The 21,425-nt window shown below is 43.1% G+C and overlaps 1 protein-coding gene across 1 annotated transcript in view; it reads right to left on the bottom strand.

Annotated features, from left to right (window-relative positions):
* The window catches only part of LOC124006403 (G protein-activated inward rectifier potassium channel 4-like), a 42,251-nt gene that overhangs the window by 2,953 nt on the left and 17,873 nt on the right, over positions 1–21,425 (bottom strand). Inside the window, exon 3 of the mRNA XM_046316399.1 lies at positions 18,731–19,604. Within this exon, the coding sequence (XP_046172355.1) occupies positions 18,731–19,604 (874 nt within the window). The remainder of the gene's footprint in view (positions 1–18,730; positions 19,605–21,425) is intronic.

Genomic DNA, 21,425 nt, shown 5'->3' with positions numbered 1-21,425 from the left:
GATAGACAATCAATTGATCTGAGAAGCCAACTGCTTCTTTAGGGAACTGGCATAGGATCATTTTTTCTTGGTGAATCACTGAATAAACATCTCTTAGGTCTGTTGGGGAAAACAAAGACCCACCTATCTGCTGTGATCTAGTGCTAAATAACAGCATCTTCAAGAGCCTGCTACACTCCTGCTGTGATTACATCAGGGCATAGTAAATCCATTACTCTGAGTGGGAAGAAGAAGACAAACACTGTCTATTCTATGGGAAGGATAGAAAGGTGTGATATGGTCCTGTTGACTCAGCCTGGACACTCAAATTAGAATGATATGCTACGTTTGGTTACATAAGACAGATGATTACTTAAGGCAAAAACAAAGGTTGCTAACATTAGCCACATAGTCACCTAGCTAGAATTCGTAACATATCATACATTCCATTTAGCAAATTTGAACCATCAAATCAAATCAAATGTTATGTCACATGCACCGAATACAACAGGAAATACTTACTTACCCTTAACCAACAATGCAGTTCAAGAAATAGTATTAATACAATTTTTACTAAATAAACTAAAGTAAAAAGTAATACAATAAAATAACATGCACCTTAGCCAAATACATTTAAACACATTTTTTCATAATTACTGACATTTAATCCTAGTAAAAAGTCCCTGTTTTAGGTCAGTTAGGATCACCACTTTATTTTAAGAATGTGAAATGTGTCACGAGCGTTTGTAGAATTAACGGACCAAGGCGCAGCGTGCGTGGAGTTCCACATGTTTATTCAATGAAACTCACAAAAACAATAAAGAGTAATGAAACGTGAAGCAAATGCAGTGCTCAGAGGCACTACACAAAAACAAGATCCCACAACAAACAGATGGGAAAAGGCTGTCTAAGTATGATCCCCAATCAGAGACAACGATAGACAGCTGCCTCTGATTGGGAACCATACCAGGCCAACCGAGAAATAATGAAACTAGAATGCCCACCCTAGTCACACCCCGACGTAACCCAAAATAGAGAATAAAGGATCTCTAAGGTCAGGGCGTGACAAAATGTAGGAATAACAATATAGATAATGATTTATTTCAGCTTTTATTTCTTTCATCACATTTCCAGTGGGTCAGACTTTTACATACACTCAATTAGTATTTGGTAGCGTTGCCTTTAAATTGTTTAACCTCTTGCTCCTACCTGGCACGCAGGCGTCCCATCTAGACCTCTGGAAATGCAAATGTGCTACGCTAAATGCTAATAGTATTAGTTAAAACTCAAACGTTCATTAAAATACACATGCAGGGTATTGAATTAAAGCTACACTCGTTGTGAATCCAGGCAACAAGTCAGATTTTTAAAATGCTTTTCGGCGAAAGCATGAGAAGCTATTATCTGATAGCATGTAACACCACAAAAGACCCGCAGGGGACGTAAACAAAATAATTAGCATATTCGGTGCTACACAAACCGCACAATAAAATATAAAACATTCATTACCTTTGACCATCTTCTTTGTTGGCACTCCTAGATGTCCCATAATCACTATTGGGTCTTTTTTCGATTAAATCGGTCCATATATAGCCTAGATATCGTTCTATGTAGACTGTGTGATAAACGAAAAAAATAGCGTTTCATAACATAACGTCATTTTTTAAAATTCAAAAAGTCGACGATAAACTTTCACAAAACACTTCAAAATACTTTTGTAATGCAACTTTAGGTATTAGTACACGTTAATAAGCGATAAAATTCATCAGGAGGCGATGTAAATTCTATAGGTGTCGTCTGGAAAAACATGTCCGGAGAGAGCTCAACCAAAACATCCGGTCGGAGACCGGAGGGAAGTGGTTCCCTTTATTCGGTTCAACCAAGAATCAAAGCTGCATCAAATGACAAGACTCTAGACATCGTGTGGAAGCTGTAGGCACTGAAACCTCGGTCTCATGTAATTCGGTTCACTTTGAACAATTCCTGGAAGTAAGGATATTTATTTCCATTTTCAGTGATCAGGTTTTCCTGTGCTTTTCGATGAAACGCACGTTCTGTTATAGTCACAGCCGTGATTTAACCAGTTTTATAAACATCTGAGTGTTTTCTATCCACACATACTAATCATATGCATATACTATATTCCTGGCATGAGTAGCAGGGCGCTGAAATGTTGCGCGATTTTTAACAGAATGTTCGAAAAATTAGGGGGTAGGAGGAAGAGGTTAACTTGGGTCAAATGTTTCAGGTAAGCTTCCACAAGCTTCCCACATTAAGTTGGGTGAATTTTGGCCCATTCCTCCTGACAGAGCTGGTGTAACAGAATCAGGTTTGTAGGACTCGTTGCTCACACAAGCTTTTTCAGTTCTGCCCACAAGTTTCTATGGGATAGAGGTCAGGGCTTTGTGATGGCCACTCCAATACCTTGACTTTATTGTGCTTAAGCCATTTTGTCATAACTTTGGAAGAATGCTTGGGGTCATTGTCCATTTGGAAGACCCATTTTGCGACCACACAGTTCTATTTTTGTTTCATCAGACCAGAGGACATTTCTCCAAAAAGTACAATCTTTGTACCCGTGTGCAGTTGCCAACTGTAGTCTGGCTTTTTATGGCGGTTTTGGAGCATTGGCTTCTTCCTGCCTGAGCAGCCTTTCAGGTTATATAGGACTCATTTACCTGTGGATATAGATACTTTTGTACCTGTTTCCTCCAGCATCTTCACAAGGTCCTTTGCTGTTGTTCTGGGATTGATTTGCACTTTTCGCAACAAAGTACGTTCATCTCTAGCAGACAGAACGCGTCTCCTTCCTGAGAGGTATGACGGTTGCGTGGTCCCATGGTGTTTATTGTTGCGTACTATTGTTTGTACAGATGAACGTGGTACCTTCAGGCATTTCGAAATTGCTCCCAAGGATGAACCAGACTTGTCGAGGTCTACAATTTGTTTTCTGAGGTCTTGGCTGATTTCTTTTGATTTTCCCTTGATGTCAAGCAAAGTACATCCACAGGTACACCTCCAATTGACTCAAATGTTTATATTTTATTTAACTAGGCAAGTCAGTTATGAACAAATTCTTATTTGCAATAACGGTCTAGGAACAGTAGGTTAACTGCCTTGTTCAGCGGCAGAATGACCGATTTTTACCTTGTCAGCTCGGGGATTTAATCTTGCAACCTTTTGATTACTAGTCCAACGCTCTAACCACTAGGCTAACTGTCCCTGATGTCCTTACACAGCTCTCTGGTCTTGGCCATTGTGGAGAGGTTGGAGTCTGTTTGATTGAGTGTGTGGACAGGTGTCTTTTATACAGGTAACAAGTTCAAACAGGTACAGTTAATACAGGTAATGAGTGTAGAACAGGAGGGATTCTTAAAGAAAAACTAACAGATTTGTGAGAGCCGGAGTTCTTACTGGTTGGTTGGTGATCAAATACTTATGTCATGCAATAAAATGCTAATTAATGACTTAAAAATCAATACAATGTGATTTTCTGGATTTTGTTTTAGATTCCGTCTCTCACAGTTGAAGTGTACCTATGATAAAAATTACAGACCTCTACATGCTTTGTAAGTAGGAGTTGTTCTCCCCACTGTATGTAGGTAGGTGTAAAGTGACTATGCACATACTATATACTATGTCTATACCATATTATACATTTAAAAAAATTGTTACATATTGTACATTCAGTAAATTTATAACATGCTGTATAATATGGATTGTAACTCGTGACATATATGAAATGTGTGGTGGACATCCACAAATTACGTACAGAATAAAACAAAATGCTCTGAAACCTGGTTGGTTGACTCTGAATCCAGTATTTGTTCACGTTTCAAATTAAGTATTAAACCCACCTTATAATGTACAATGGATGTTTTTCCATACAATTTCAAAATCTAGGTTAACATGTGAATTATATGTGGGCTGAGTGTGCATTATACAAATGTGTCTGCACTACACGAGTAAACTATATGTGATTATATCATGCAAATGTTACATAATACAACAACAATATAATATATTTGACATATTCATGAATCTGTTAGTAATGATTTTTTACGTTTGACATGCTCTTCTTTGAAATCGCACAGAAGGAGAGATATTGGGGAAGAATGTTCAGTAAACAGACAAAACTGTATTTGAACTCTCTCCCCACCCTCCCTCCCTTTCATATCCCTGGGACTAAGTTTCTTCTCTCTTTTAAAGCGATGCATACCCGAGGACATCTTTATATCCATTTCAACATTTACACAACAACAAAGATGTTGGATAAAGGAATAAAACAGGCATATTTGGTCTATAAATAAGGGGAAATTGTTTCATCCCCCAACTCTTCTGAGAACATTAAAAACAACAGCAGTGCATGTAGGCAACAATAAACACACCAGGAAGCTCTTTGATGACTAGGGTCTTTGGGCGTAGCAGCTCCACTAGCTACATCATTATCAGCAGGGCATTCTTATTTGTGATTAAACATAAAACATACGGTATATTCCACATTTAAAAAAATGACTTTGAAGTAAACCAGTGCATGTTGTTCACCACCATTTTTCAACAGCTCTTCTCAGAGTTGGGATTGGAAGAATCCATGGACTTTTATAACACTACGCCACGGGGGTCTCTACACACCCCTCCTCTCCATCCCCATCCACAGTCACTTCTCAGGGCCATCAAACTTGAAGAGGCATGTGTGGGAGAGAGATGTCACCTCTCTGCAGCATTCATTTAGCATCCAGCAGCAGCACAACAGAGCCCATTCACCCACATACTGGACCTGGATCCCTCTTAAGCCTGGGAGTCAATAGAACACTGGAATGTGTTTCTGTCCCCTTAAAAACACTGGCCATCACCTCAAGGCCAGGGTTCCTCTGGCTATTTTTATCTAAAGAGCTGTGTGTGTGCTGCAGTGAGTTCAGCTGACACAATGTAACGCTCGTACGCGGGCACACATGCACACACAGCACTGGGTAACACAGTTTCTCTGGACCAAATAATATAGTCAGTCCACCCTCAAAACATTAGCTTACTAGGGATTGTTTCATTATAATGTGTACTATCTATAGCTACTTTATATACAATATTTAGCTGCTATTTAGCTGCTATTTATAAACGTTTTATAAAAATGACATATCAAATAGCCTAACTGTGGAAAACAGTAGTCAGCTTGATGATATTTTCGACCACTATTTATTGTTGAATTTAGCGGTTTTCGTCTGGCTAATAGCCTACACAAATGGGCTGCAATAATCAAGGTAATTTAAATTACATTAAATTAAATCCAACTTGCTTTTTTGTGTGCAAATGTTTTCACCACTGGTTAAAGGTCCAGGTTGTGCGCAAGACTGTTTTCTATACTGAGTATTGCCAACCCAGAGAGTCTTTCCTGAGACATTATAGGCCTATGTCCATTGAACTGCACACAATGTAAACTTAGTGTTGAATAATGCATCCCAAGATATATCAGAGACAAGGAACTATTGATATTTGCAACCACACAATTCAAACACTGGTTCACCTGTATGAATGAAATCAAGCCCTCAAGAACTGTTGTCCGCTAAGTATGATAACCTCCTTGCATCTGCTCATTTATTGGCTGTCCCGTGTCCAGACGACCTGTCCCCAGAGCTTCCTATACAGTTTATCTCTTTCCATAATGTGTTGAGGCCAGCAATTAAAGAGAATGAGATGCTCAATTAAAGATGTTGCAAAACTACCGTATTTGAAGCACAACTCCCTTCTACCCAGTTTCCCTGATGGTGCTACTGCAATCCTGCTGTTTTCACCATCCCTGTAACTTCTACGGGGAGATTGCTTTCTAAACAAAACATCATAAAGAACTACCTAAGACGCATTAGGCTCTCAGTCTGAAAATGAAAAAAATCACTTTCAAGCCCTAAGGCACTTTTCCAGTCACATTCCTGAAGCCCAAGAAACAAACACTTAGATTCCTAGTACATATGAATATTAGGGGGCTGCGGGGGTGTCCGGTACGACAGTGACACATGCCCCCCCCCCACATGACACATGACACATGCCCCCCCCACACACACACACACACACACACACACACACACACACACACACACACACACACACACACACACACACACACACACACACACACACACACACACACACACACACACACACACACACAGAGAATGACGGCTGGTAACACGATGCAGGCTGCACGGGGACACAAAACACCCTGTTTTCTCTTGTAAATTGCAATACCTGCCGATGTGTGTTTTCTGTTCAGTTTGTCAAGGAGGATTAAAAAATAAGCTTATTCGCTTAGCTAGGCTTGAATGGTAAATGGTAGAGGGTCTCATATGATGTTGATTTGTGATATTGAAGCAGGTTCTAATAAACAGTGTACTGACATATTAATAATGTGCTGAGAGAATGACAATCAGAGTATCTTACAAGACCATTTGATGTATTTCCTTTATATCTGTTGCTGTTGCATTGACAAAGACATGGATATAATGTTCTTTGACAAGATAAATCATCATCTTGTTTTCTAATTATCTGAAATGCTCAGGGTGAGAGAAATTACATTTGTCAGTGGTATAAGTGGCTGACTGTGTTTTTTTTTCATCTTCAGGGTTGTAGGTTGTCAGTGATATAAGCAAATGTCAGATTTTATTTTTGTCAATGAGATTATGCTTATGCAATCAGATGCTTGCTGCAGGGCTATACATGTCCACGGTACAAAAATGGTACATGAAAAGGGCAGTTTACTGTACTTCAAGAGATGGATATGTGTTTTGCATTGGGGGCTGTTTAGCATGCCCTCGGCTTGGCTATAGGAATGGATCCCACGAACCATCCAGATGATTCCACTATTAATCAAAATCATTACGATTTTGTCAACAGCACATTAACTACAGTACAAGACTATTAATTTAGCACTACAGCAGAGAATGTACCCCATCTAGAAGCTATCTAGCCATAATAGAGCAGAATAACAAACTCATACATTTATAATGACAAGTGTGGACATAAATTCAAAAGTTGCTGCAGCATGGGGGTTACTGTAATGGTGTCTTTGACCTTATAATACATCCACTGGTTGTTAACTCTGAGTAACGAATCGAAAGTGAGCTATCATTACCCAGTCCAGGTACTGTGGGCTTCGATCCAACAGTGAGAGTTGTAGGCTTATGCTTTCTCTGGCTTATAGCCGACACCAAGATGACTGATCAATTGGGCCATTCGTCAGATGCAGTACTTTGTAATTTACACAAAGTCCACAAAATCAATGTCATTAGCAAGAGCCGACCATATTGATTTCCTCTCCTGCAGATGAACAACATTTAATGCAAAATGGTTGAAGGCCAAAATTCCCAGGTCAGGAGAGGTCCTTCTGTTAATTCCTGTGAGAAACTCTTGTGATTGCTTGTATAAGACCCCTTTAGTATCATGACATAGTGGAGGAGGGATTACTCAACGACCAGTGATTGACATGACGACATGGGCCCATCGTGGCATGCTCCTACTGGTCAAGAGGAAAGCGATGCGATTTACTGCCTGAGTCTGGGCATCAGGCACGGTGTGAGTGTGAGGGTTGACTACTTGTGGTATGGGAAGAAAAATGAAATAAATAAAAATCCTAAAAGAACTGGAGCAGAAATGTTCAGATGCATGAAAAGCCGTGCCAGATCAAATTAGAGGTTGGAGATTTCTGTATTTTAAAAATAGGGGAAGATGAAACGTAAACTGAAAATCCTCTGTCCACCGATGAAAATATTCCTAATTATGCTACTATGTATTTCTTTTAGTCACTGCATTTACACTGTATTTACAAGATGGGGAGAGATACAGAGCATTCAGAAAGTATTCAGACCCCTTGATTTTTTCCACGTTATTACGTTACAGCATGATCTAAATTCTAAATTTGATTAAATCGTTCCCCCCATCATCAATCTACACACAATACCCAATAATGACGAAGCAAAGACTGTTAGAAATTTTTGCAAATCTATAAAAAAAAAATATATATATATATATATATCACATTTACATAAGTATTCAGACCCTTTACTCAGTACTTTGTTGAAGCACCTTTGGCAACGATTACAGCCTCGAGTCTAATTGGGTATGATGCTACAGTTTCTCCCATTCTTCTCTGCAAATCCTCTCAAGCTCTGTCAGGTTGGATGCATAGCTATTTTCAGGTCTCTCTAGAGATGTTTGATCGAGATGTTTGATCAGGTTCAAGTCCGGGCTCTAGCTGGGCCACTAAAGGACATTCATAGACTTGTCCCGAAGCTACTCCTTCGCTGTCTTGGCTGTGTGCTTAGTGTCATTGTCCTGTTGGAATGTGAACCTTAATCCCAGTCTGAGGTCCTGAGCACTCTGGAGCAGGTATTCATCAAGGATTTCTCTGTACTTTGCTCCCATCTCCGCAGAAAGACTCTAGAGCTCTGTCAGAGTGACCATCAGGTTCTTAGTCACCTCACTGACCAAGGCCCTTGTCCCACATTTGCTCAGTTTGGGGTAGGGTCCATTTTCTCTATGAAGAAGAAGCCTGCTCCGGCGGGAGAGGAAGGGGGACGGATAAATCCAGTAGCCAGTGAGTCCCCAATGTAGGTATCCACAGACTTGGTCTCCGGTCCCGAAAGAGAGTACAGACTTCCCCGGGGAGGCATGGTGCTAGATAGAAGGTCAATCCTGCAGTCATAGGATCAGTGGGGCGGAAGCGACGTGGCCCGGACCTTGCTGAACACCTCCCAGAGGTCCTGGTGCTCCGCAGGAATGGCTGAGATGTCTGTGGCACCTTTCGAACCCCCAGGAAGACGTCCCGGGGCAGGTTATGCAGACTCAGGCAATGGCCTTGGCAGAACGGGCTCCAGCACATGATAGCACCAGTAGACCAGTTAAAGAGGGGATTGTGTCATTGGAGCCAGGATAATCCCAATACCATGGGAATCAGAGGGGACTTGATGAGCAGGAACTGGATAGCCTCGCTGTGGTTCCCTGACATCCATAGGTGGATGGGAGTGGTGTTGTGGGTGACTCGGCCTATAGAGCACCCGTCCAGTGCTCTAACATCCATGGGAATGGAGAGGGGCTGAGTGGGGATGTTCAGCTCGGACGCAGGGTAGCGTCCAAAAAAGTCTTGTCTACCCCAGAGTCAATGAGAACACCGAGAGATTTGGACTGGTCTCCACAGCAAAATGGCATGAAAATGGGTGTGAGCAGGGGAAGCAGGAACGTCCTTGCTCCTACCGGTGAGCCTGGCTTCTTTAGAGGACAAGAGGATACGAAATAACCAAGAGTCCCGCAATACAGACAACTCTTAGTGTCAATCCTGTATTTCCGTTCCGCTGGTGACAGCCCAGCTCTGCCTAGTGGCATAGGCTCAGGAAGCAGTGACCCTCGGGGCAGGTCAGGAAGATTTTGGTCCTCTCGGCAATGAGACAGTCGGGAGCTTCCAGGTTGACTTGGAGGCAAGGTGGGTTCCCTGGGCTTGCAAAATCGAATTTCCTCTCCCTCCGTCATTCCCGTAGTCGCCCATCGATTCAGATGGTCGAAGCGATGAGGGAATCGAGATCAATAGGTAACTCCCAAGCAGCAAACTCGTACTTGACCTCCTCCAAAATGAAGTGCAGGAACATATCAAACAATGCTTCCTGGTTCCAAGCATTTTCCGCTGCCAGCGTGCGGAAAAATCCACAGCATAGTCAGCCACACTGCAGGAGCCCTGCCAAAGCTGGATTATCCTCCGTGCAGTTTCTCTCCTGGAGAACGGGGAGTGAAAAACCTTCTTCACCTCTGTCAAGAATTCCTCCAGGCTAACAAATATGGCCAGCTGCTGTTCCCATACAGCAGTAGCCCAGGTGAGAGTCATCCCGGACATCAGCGTAATGAGATGGATCTCTCCAAGATAGCCTGATGGGAAGAAGGAGGGCTGAAGCTCGAAAATTAGGGCACACTGAGCTAGAAACGCCTGACAGGTGCCCGACTCTCCATTAAAGCATTCCGGGAGGGGAGTGGGCAAGCAGAGTTTATTACAGCAACAGAGCTAAGATACCGGACGGCAGGCAGGCTCAGGGTCAGGTCAGGCAGAAGTCGGAAATTCAGATAGGGGCAAAGATACAAAACAGTAGGTTGGCTCAGGGTCAGGGGCAGGCAGAGTGGTCAGGCGGGCAGGTTCAGGGTCAGGACAGGCAAGGGTCAAAAACCAGGAGGGTGAGAAAAAGAGAGGCTGGGAAAAACAGGAGCTGACAGGACACACGCTGGTAAGCTTGACAAACAAGACGAACTGGCAACAGACAAATAGAGAACACAGGTATAAGTACACAGGATAATGGGCGACACCAGATCAGGGCGTGATAGTTAAGAGTCTTGCTCAAGGGCACATCGACACATTTTCCACCTAGTCTGCTTAGAGATTCAAACCAATGATTTTCAGTTACTGGCCTAAACCTCTTAACCACTAGGCTACCTGCATACACTTCAAACAGACATACCACAATGGGTTTCTTCACGTTACCTAAACCAAAACCAGATTTAATGAGTTGCTCAGTTATTTATAGAGACATGCCATTGTGAAATGCTCTGCCGCAAGAGGGTACTCAGGCAAAAAGCATGTTTATTTGGACATTTTTTAAAGACAACTTGTAGCACAGCTCCAATCCTCTTTCTACTGTATATAAGAATACTAATATGTACACTACCGTTCAAAAGTTTGGGGTCACTTAGAAATGCCCTTGTTTTTAAAAGAAAAGCACATATTTTGTCCATTAAAATAACATAAAATTGATCATAAATACAGTGATGACATTGTTAATGTTGTAAATGATTATTGTAGCTGGAAACGGCTGATTTTTAATGGAATATTTACACAGGTGAACAGAGACCCATTATTCACAGAACAGCACAAACTGTCTCGAACCAGAATAGAAAGAGGAGTGGAAGACCCCAGTGCACAACTGAGCAAGAGGAAAAGTACATTAGTGTCTAGTTTGAGAAACAGACGCCCCACAAGTCCTCAACTGGCAGCTTCATTAAATAGTACCCGCAAAACACCAGTCTCAGAGTTTCTCTGTGTTCTTTTGCCCATCTTAATCTTTTCTTTTTATTGTCCAGTCTGAGAAATGGCTTTTTCTTTGCAACTCTGCCTTGAAGGCCAGCATCCCGGAGTCACCTATTCACTGTTGAAGAAACTAGCCGCTAATGTACTTGTCCTCTTGTGGTTACATGTGGTTACCTAGGTTACAGAAATAGTCTCACAGCTAAATCTTTGCCCTTTTCTTGTCTGCTTGATTTTGTCAATTACAAAACTATATTTAAGAAAAGTATGTGTCTAAAAAAACACGATATTGTAGAGTTTCCCTCATGTCCCTTTTCATTAAGGTGCTAGCAGCCACATGAGTGAGTGCTATTTAGCTAGCTAGCTACCTATCGGAACATCAAGCTAGCCAAGATCAACAACACAAGCAAACAGACTATACTCACAAGTAGTGAGTGGAGTTACAAACAGATTATACAGTGAAATGTCTTTAGAAAAATGATTTTCCAACTTTCTTTTCAACTTCTCTCCATTAAATTGAGTTAATGAGGAAATCAACACCTTTTGCAGCCTGAATGGAGAATGTTTTATATACAAACCGGTCCATGGGGATACGAATGTGTAGCAGGCTGCATTCATTTCCTTTGGGGACAGTAAGATGAAACGACTCAATATCGCCATCTGCAGGCCTTTGGGCTCAGCCATCAAGCCATCAGCCACTTTCTACTCCCTGATGAAGGCCATACTGCCGAAACATGTCAGAGTTTTCAAATATTTGTTCAAATCAAATCATAGTATATTTGTGACGTGCGCCGAATACAACAGGTGTGTAGACCTTACAGTGAAACGTTTACTTACAAGCCCTAACCAACAGTGCAATTTTTAAGTAAAAATATAGGTATTAGGTAAACAACAGATAAGTAAAGAAATTCAAAAAATGTAAAATGACAGTGAAAATAACAGAAGCGAGGCTATATACAGGTGGTACCGGTACAGAGTCAATGTGCGGGGGCACCGGTTAGTTGGGCTAATTGAGGTAATATGTGCATGTAGGTATAGTTAAAATGACTATGCATGGATGATTAACAGAAAGTAGCGGCAGCGTAAAAGAGGGGGCTGGCGGGTGGGGGGTGGCAGGACACATTGCAAATAGTCCTGGTAGCCAATGTGCGGGGAAACCGGTTAGTTGGGCTAATTGAGGTAGTATGTACATGAATGTATAGTTAAAGTAACTATGCATAGATGATAAACAGAGTAGCAGCAACGCAAAAGAGGGGTTGGGGGGACGACACATTGCAAATAGTACCTGTTCAGGAGTCTTATCCATTGAACATGCCATACAAATAAAGGCATTGTAATTACACGAAGAGTGCCTTGTTTCTCCATGTTTGCATTCACGAGGAAGAAAAAGCATGACCCTACAGAACAAAGTAAGCAAGTGACCCGTATGTATAATGTATCGTATTTAGATTAGTGCATTATAACCTGCCAGTATACGATGCGTAAGGCTTGCACGTACAGTGTTTATGAGTGAAATAATACACCACAGGAATATATTAGGACAAGCAAATAAGGAAGCCAGGACTCTACAAGTGTCTACATTCCCTGTGCTACTATGATAAATAAGCAGATTTCCTCAATCAATATTCCATACAAGGATTTCCAAGGCTATCAGGAAGCTAGCTGGGGGATCTCGTGAATGCAATTCATTAAAAAGTCTCTGGGATGCAACTTCGCCATCTGCCCCTCATTAGGCATAGGACAGGTCTTTTACAGCTTGAATTTAAATGTTGCAAGAGAAAAAAGGGAAATCTTCTTATCCTTAGACATCTGTATAAAACTGTGTTTTTGTGTTTTTGGTAACTTTCCAGAGAAGAGAAGGCGCTAATAATGCTTTGGCCAGGTCTGAAACCCCCCTGGAGTGATTGCTTTCATCATTACACCGCCTCTCCCCAAATACAGACCGCCTCTCCCCAAACACAGACCAGCATGGGCAGCTAATGTTCTTTCCTTTTTGGAACAAACATCTCAAAGAGGTCTCTCTGATGCACCAACATAGGGTAGATGTGGGCCTAAGTATTGATGTGGAAACATATGCATAACTGTAACAACTTTCTCTACCCACTGTTTTTTTGTGGTAATTTATCTTTGTAGAAAATTACAAGGATGGTCATGGCAACAAGATATAACCTATTGTCATGGATCCCTCCGGAAATGTCATTACGCACACCTGGTCCCTATTCCCATTTTATTGTATAAGTGTGCCCTTTGTTCACCATTGTCCTGTCGATTATTGTTCCAATGTCCGTTGGTCGTGTGAGTACCTGTGCTGTGATGTTTTGGCTTTCGTCCGACGTGTATTGTGCAGATGATTACGGGTCTCGTCCCATGTGATAATCATTGTGCGATTGCGTATTTTTATAGTGTTTGTTTGGTCTTTGTCCCCTTGCCTGTACATGGCACGCTGTAATTTGGGTAAATAAAACATTCCTGCGCCTCCCTGCCGACCCTTTATACCAAACACACCTTTGCTCTCAAAAAGTGTTGTTTCTATTTTTTAATGGTCTTATGAAACTTATAACAGCCATATTTACCTGAGTTGGTGAATATACAGTGCCTTGCGAAAGTATTCGGCCCCCTTGAACTTTACGACCTTTTGCCACATTTCAGGCTTCAAACACAAAGATATAAAACTGTATTTTTTTGTGAAGAATCAACAACAAGTGGGACACAATCATGAAGTGGAACAACATTTATTGGATATTTCAAACTTTTTTAACAAATCAAAAACTGAAAAATTGGGCGTGCAAAATTATTTCAGCGCCCTGCTACTCATGCCAGGAATATAGTATATGCATATGATTAGTATGTGTGGATAGAAAACACTCAGACGTTTATAAAACTGGTTAAATCACGGCTGTGACTATAACAGAACGTGCGTTTCATCGAAAAGCGCAGGAAAATCTGATCACTGAAAATGGAAATATATATCCATGCGCGACTTGAACCCATTGATAAAGGTGAACCACATTTAATGGGGCTGAGGTTGCAATACCTACAGCTTCCACACGTTGTCTAGAGTCCTGTCATTTGCCTAGGCTTTGATTATGGGACATCTAGGAGTGCCAACAAAGAAGATGGTCAAAGGTAATGAATGTTTTATATTTTATTTGTGCGGTTTGTGTAGCGACGACTATGCTAATTATTTTGTTTACGTCCCCTGCGGATCTTTTGGGGTGTTACATGCTATCAGATAATAGCTTCTCATGCTTTCGCCGAAAAGCATTTTAAAAATCGGACTTGTTGCCTGGATTCACAACGAGTGTAGCTTTAATTCAATACCCTGCGAGTGGTCGAGTGGTCGCATCTGCACTTCGCTCCCGCGGGTAGTATAACTTTTTCATTATATTTCATTATAGCACAACGGTTTGATTTGTCTAATCTTAGCAATTTCTTCTCAGCTAGCTACATAGCCGTCTTTGTATCAAAGATAATTGCGTAATTATCGTATTTCGCCGTCCTAACGTAGTCTTCACTAGCCAGCTAGCTAACGTCCACTGATTAGCTGCACTGGAGAAACTATTACACTCAACTGAACGACTTGATTAGTGTAGTGTTAGCTAGCTACATAGCTGTCTTTGCTGTCTTCGTATCATCGTATCCAAGATAATTGTGTTGTTTAGGTTTAGAGTGTGTAGTCTTAGAGTGATTATCTTAATTTACCGAGGTTAGCTAGCCAGCTATTTGTCGTCCTTAACGTAGGTGACTCTGCTAGCTAGCCAACGTGGGCCGCGCCGGAGATGCCCAACTCGGAGAGGGTGGAGAGGAGGATCTGATGGTTCACAGTATCGAAGGCAGCCGATAGGTCTAGAAGGATGAGAGCAGAGGAGAGAGAGTTAGCTTTAGTAGTGAGGAGCGCCTCCGTGATACAGAGGAGAGCAGTCTCAGTTGAATGACTAGTCTTGAAACCTGACTGATTTGGATCAAGAAGGTCATTCAGAGAGAGATAGCGGGAGAGCTGGCCAAGGACGGCACGTTCAAGAGTTTTGGAGAGAAAAGAAAGAAGGGATACTGGTCTGTAATTGTTGACATCGGAGGGATCGAGTGTAGGTTTTTTCAGAAGGGGTGCAACTCTCGCTCTCTTGAAGACGGAAGGGACGTAGCCAGCGGTCAGGGATGAGTTGATGAGCGAGGTGAGGTAAGGGAGAAGGTCTCCGGAAATGGTCTGGAGAAGAGAGGAGGGGATAGGGTCAAGCGGGCAGGTTGTTGGGCAGCCGGCCGTCACAAGACGCGAGATTTCATCTGGAGAGAGAGGGGAGAAAGAGGTCAGAGCACAGGGTAGGGCAGTGTGAGCAGAACCAGCGGTGTCGTTTGACTTAGCAAACGAGGATCGGATGTCGTCGACCTTCTTTTCAAAATGGTTGACGAAGTCATCTGCAGAGAGGGAGGAGGGGGGAGGGGGAGGAGGATTCAGGAGGGAGGAGAAGGTGGCAAAGAGCTTCCTAGGGTTAGAGGCAGATGCTTGGAATTTAGCGTGGTAGAAAGTGGCTTTAGCAGCAGAGACAGAGGAGGAAAATGTAGAGAGGAGCGAGTGAAAGGATGCCAGGTCCGCAGGGAGGCGAGTTTTCCTCCATTTCCGCTCGGCTGCCCGGAGCCCTGTTCTGTGAGCTCGCAATGAGTCATCGAGCCACGGAGCGGGAGGGGAGGACCGAGCCGGCCTGGAGGATAGGGGACATAGAGAGTCAAGGGATGCAGAGAGGGAGGAGAGGAGGGTTGAGGAGGCAGAATCAGGAGATAGGTGGGAGAAGGTTTGAGCGGAGGGAAGAGATGATAGGATGGAAGAGGAGAGAGTAGCGGGGGAGAGAGAGCGAAGGTTGGGACGGCGCGATACCATCTGAGTAGGGGCAGTGTGGGAGGTGTTGGATGAGAGCGAGAGGGAAAAGGATACAAGGCAGTGGTCGGAGACTTGGAGGGGAGTTGCAATGAGGTTAGTGGAAGAACAGCATCTAGTAAAGATGAGGTCGAGCGTATTGCCTGCCTTGTGAGTAGGGGGAAGGTGAGAGGGTGAGGTCAAAAGAGGAGAGGAGTGGAAAGAAGGAGGCAGAGAGGAAAGAGTCAAAGGTAGACGTGGGGAGGTTAAAGTCGCCCAGAACTGTGAGAGGTGAGCCGTCCTCAGGAAAGGAGCTTATCAAGGCATCAAGCTCATTGATGAACTCTCTGAGGGAACCTGGAGGGCGATAAATGATAAGGATGTTAAGCTTGAAAGGGCTAGTAACTGTGACAGAATGGAATTCAAAGGAGGCGATAGACAGATGGGTAAGGGGAGAAAGAGAGAATGACCACTTGGGAGAGATGAGGATCCCGGTGCCACCACCCCGCTGACCAGACGCTCTCGGGGTGTGCGAGAACACGTGGGCGGACGAAGAGAGAGCAGTAGGAGTAGCAGTGTTGTCTGTGGTGATCCATGTTTCCGTCAGTGCCAAGAAGTCGAGGGACTGGAGGGAGGCATAGGCTGAGATGAACTCTGCCTTGTTGACCGCAGATTGGCAGTTCCAGAGGCTACCGGAGACCTGGAACTCCACGTGGGTCGTGCGCGCTGGGACCACCAGAGTAGGGTGGCCGCGGCCACGCGGTGTGGAGCGTTTGTATGGTCTGTGCAGAGAGGAGAGAACAGGGATAAACAGACACATAGTTGACAGGCTACAGAAGAGGCTACGCTAATGCAAAGGAGATTGGAATGACAAGTGGACTACACGTCTCGAATGTTCAGAAAGTTAAGCTACGTAGCAAGAATCTTATTGACTAAAATGATTAAAATGATACAGTACTGCTGAAGTAGGCTAGCTGGCAGTGGGTGCGTTGTTGACACTACACTAATCAAGTCGTTCCGTTGAGTGTAATAGTTTCTGCAGTGTTGCTATTCGGGGCTAGCTGGCTAGCTAGCAGTGTTGTTTACGTTACGTTGCGTTAAAAGAACGACAATAGCTGGCTAGCGAACCTAGAAAATCGCTCTAGACTACACAATTATCTTTGATACAAAGACGGCTATGTAGCTAGCTATGTAGCTAGCTACGATCAAACAAATCAAACCGTTGTACTGTAATGAAATGAAGTGAAAATGTGATACTACCTGTGAATGCGACCGGGTTGTGAGTCTATTCGGTAGACGTTGGCTAGCTGTTGGCTAGCTAGCAGAGTCACCTACGTTAAGGACGACAAATAGCTGGCTAGCTAACCTCGGTAAATTAAGATAATCACTCTAAGACTACACACTCTAAACCTAAACAACACAATTATCTTGGATACGATGATACGAAGACAGCAAAGACAGCTATGTAGCTAGCTAACACTACACTAATTAAGTCGTTCAGTTGAGTGTAATAGTTTCTCCAGTGCAGCTAATCAGTGGACGTTAGCTAGCTGGCTAGTGAAGACTACGTTAGGACGGCGAAATACGATAATTACGCAATTATCTTTGATACAAAGACGGCTATGTAGCTAGCTGAGAAGAAATTGCTAAGATTAGACAAATCAAACCGTTGTGCTATAATGAAATATAATGAAAAAGTTATACTACCCGCGGGAGCGAAGTGCAGATGCGACCACTCGACCACTCGCAGGGTATTGAATTAAAGCTACACTCGTTGTGAATCCAGGCAACAAGTCCGATTTTTAAAATGCTTTTCGGCGAAAGCATGAGAAGCTATTATCTGATAGCATGTAACACCCCAAAAGATCCGCAGGGGACGTAAACAAAATAATTAGCATAGTCGTCGCTACACAAACCGCACAAATAAAATATAAAACATTCATTACCTTTGACCATCTTCTTTGTTGGCACTCCTAGATGTCCCATAATCAAAGCCTAGGCAAATGACAGGACTCTAGACAACGTGTGGAAGCTGTAGGTATTGCAACCTCAGCCCCATTAAATGTGGTTCACCTTTATCAATGGGTTCAAGTCGCGCATGGATATATATTTCCATTTTCAGTGATCAGATTTTCCTGCGCTTTTCGATGAAACGCACGTTCTGTTATAGTCACAGCCGTGATTTAACCAGTTTTATAAACGTCTGAGTGTTTTCTATCCATACATACTAATCATATGCATATACTATATTCCTGGCATGAGTAGCAGGGCGCTGAAATAATTTTGCACGCCCAATTTTTCAGTTTTTGATTTGTTAAAAAAGTTTGAAATATCCAATAAATGTCGTTCCACTTCATGATTGTGTCCCACTTGTTGTTGATTCTTCACAAAAAAATACAGTTTTATATCTTTATGTTTGAAGCCTGAAATGTGGCAAAAGGTCGCAAAGTTCAAGGGGGCCGAATACTTTCGCAAGGCACTGTATTTATTATACGCAGATCTGTACCACATCCGTACCTCTAGAAATTGTGTTTGTATGGGTTTGAAATTGTCTGGTTTGTAGAATGAAAGATATTAGATTATCAATGAATATGAAGAACCTCAATGGATTAACTGAACAGACAGGAGTTAAAATGGATTTGACCAAGGCCCAATCCAGAAACAACCCCTAGCTAGCCCCTACTCCCTACGCATTTGTGTAGGTGCAAAAAGATTGGACAATTCCACCAAGCCTATCAGAAGACAAGGTGGAGCTACTACCATATTGCTTATGCCTATCTAATTATTTCAGATCTACATGAAGGGTCTATGGGCTAGGGGTTCTGCTGACCAATTAGCCTTGTTTCAAGAAGACGTACCTGTAGCTTCAACCATGCCCTCCAGGATGACCACAATCTCAAACTCCTCCTTGTCCATTTGGGCCTGGGACAGCTCCCAAAAGGGGCTCTTCTCGTTGATCTCGTGGGAGATTATGAGTGGGGACACCAGGAAGAGCCGGTCGTCTCCCGTGTCGAAACCGATGTTGATGTCCGTCTGGTTGAGAGGGATGAACTCCCCCTCCTTGGTCTGCTGTGAGCGGATCAGCTTGGCCCGGATGGAGGCCTCCACGATGTGGGAGTTGCGCAGGTCCCCGACTCTGAACATCAGACACAGCTTGTTGTCCCGCACAGAGATCACCGCCTTGTGGGAGAACATGAGCGTCTCGGCACGGTTCTTTGGCTGGGAGATCTTCACGAACATGCAGCCCACCATCATGGCATTGACGATGGAGCCCAGGATGGCCTGGATCAGCAGCAGGATGATGCCCTCAGGGCACTTCTCTGTGATGACGCGGTAGCCGTAGCCAATGGTGGTCTCCGTCTCAATGGAGAAGAGGAAGGCAGAGACGAAGCTGTTGAGGTTCTCTACGCAGGGGGTCCAGCCCTCCTCGTCGCTGTGCCACAGATCCCCTCGGATCAGGGCGATGATGTACCACAGCAGGCCGAAAAACAGCCAGTTGACCACATAGACCAAAGTGAAAATGAAGAGGCTGAAGCGCCAGCGCAGGTCCACCAGGGTGGTAAACAGGTCGCTAAGGTAACGGTAGGTTTCCTGCACATTGCCGTGGTGAACGTTGCATTTGCCGTCCTTCTGGACGTAGCGTTGTCGGGGCTTCTTGATGGGGTCGGCGATGAGGTGGGTGCGCTCAGTGGAGATTTGGGCCTCCCGCATGTGTTTGGGAAGCTTTTTCACCTGGAGAGACAGAGAGGAATAGAGACAGTTCTGCTGAGATGTTGGTCACATTATCATTGTCTTCAAAAGTTCATGTGTGTAGCCAGGAGTGACCTGTTCAAGAAACACTCTGTGCTCTCATTACAGTCTATTGCTAGAGGCCATTGTTTTCCTGGTCAGGTCAAAAGTTCAACAAAAATGTATGCCTCTATTCATGTGCAATGTCCTCATATTACCCTTGTTACGACAATGTGTGAAATGTCCTCATTTTACCCTTCTTGTTACAATATGTGACATTTCCTCACATTACCCTGTTGCTAAAATGTGTGAAATGTCCTCATATTACCCTTGCTGCTACAATGTGTGCATTATATTATGAGAAAATACACATTCGAAAGCTTTTAAGTAATTTCTTTGCATTCATCCTCAACCACCTTCAACTGCTACCCTCGTTGACGACAAATAAACTGTAAGTCAATGCTACAGATACAGTTGAAGTCAGAAGTTTACATACACCTTAGCCAAATACATTTAAACTCAGTTTTTCACAATTTCTGATATTTAATCCTTGTAAAAAAAATCCCTGTTTTAGGTCAGTTAGGATCACCACTTTATTTTAAGAATGTGAAATGACGCAATAATAGTAGAGAGAATGATTTATTTCAGCTTTTATTTCTTTCATCACATTCCCAGTGGGTCAGAAGTTTACATACACTCAATTAGTATAAGGTAGTATCGCCTTTAAATTGTTTAACTTTGGCAAAACCTTTCAGGTAGCCTTCTACAAGCTTCCCACAATAAGTTGGGTGAATTTTGGCCCATTCCTCCTGACAGAGCTGGTGTAACTGAGTCAGGATTGTAGGCCTCCTTGCTTGCACATACTTTTTTATTCTGCCCACAAATTTTCAATAGGATTGAGGTCAGGGCTTTGTGATGGCCACTCCAATACCTTGACTTTGTTGTCCTTAAGCCATTTTGCCACAACTTTGGAAGTATGCTTGGGGTCATTGTCCATTTGGAAGACCCCTTTTGTGACCAAGCTTTAACTTCCTGACTGATGTCTTGAGATGTTGCTTCAATATATCCACATAGTTTTCCTGCCTCATGATGCCATATAATTTGTGCACCCGTCTCTCTTGCAGCAAGCACCCCCACAACATGATGCTGCCACCCCCTTCCTTCACGATTGAGATTTTGTTCTTCGGCTTGCAAGCCTCCCTCTTTTTCCTCCAAACGTAACGATGGTCATTATGGCCAAACAGTTCAATTTTTGTATCATCAGACAAGAGGACATTTCTCAAAGTACAATCTTTGTCCCCATGTGCAGTTGCAAACCATAGTCTGCCTTTTTTTATGGCGTATTTGGAGCAGTGGCTTCTTCCTTGCTGAGCGGCCTTTCAGGTTATATCGACATAGGACTCATTTTACTGTGGATATAGATATTTTTGTACCTGTTTCCTCCAGCATCATCACAAGGTCCTTTGCTGAAGTTCTGGGATTGATTTGCACTTTTCGAACCAAAGTACGTTCATCTCTAGGAGACAGAATGCGTCTCCTTCCTGAGCGGCATGATGGCTGTGTGGTCCCATGGTGTTTATACTTGTGTACTATTGTTTGTACAGATGAACGTGGTACCTTCAGGCGTTTGGAAATTGCTAAAAAGGATGAACCAGACTAGTGGAGGTCTACATTTGTTTTTTTGAGTGCTTGAGTGATTGTAGCTGCACTGCTCCCATAACATTGTGTGAGAGAGTGTCTCTCCAAGCACATGGTGCGCCATGACTGTGGGATGAAGAAGGAAGGGGAAAAAGGGAAGAAAAGGAGAGAGAGAACATAGAGGTA

The sequence above is a fragment of the Oncorhynchus gorbuscha genome, linkage group LG19 (assembly GCF_021184085.1).
Source record: "Oncorhynchus gorbuscha isolate QuinsamMale2020 ecotype Even-year linkage group LG19, OgorEven_v1.0, whole genome shotgun sequence".
Classification (NCBI taxonomy): Eukaryota; Metazoa; Chordata; class Actinopteri; order Salmoniformes; family Salmonidae; genus Oncorhynchus; species Oncorhynchus gorbuscha.
The sequence above is the reverse complement of the archived record's forward strand: the minus strand, read 5'-3'. Positions and strand labels throughout refer to the sequence as shown.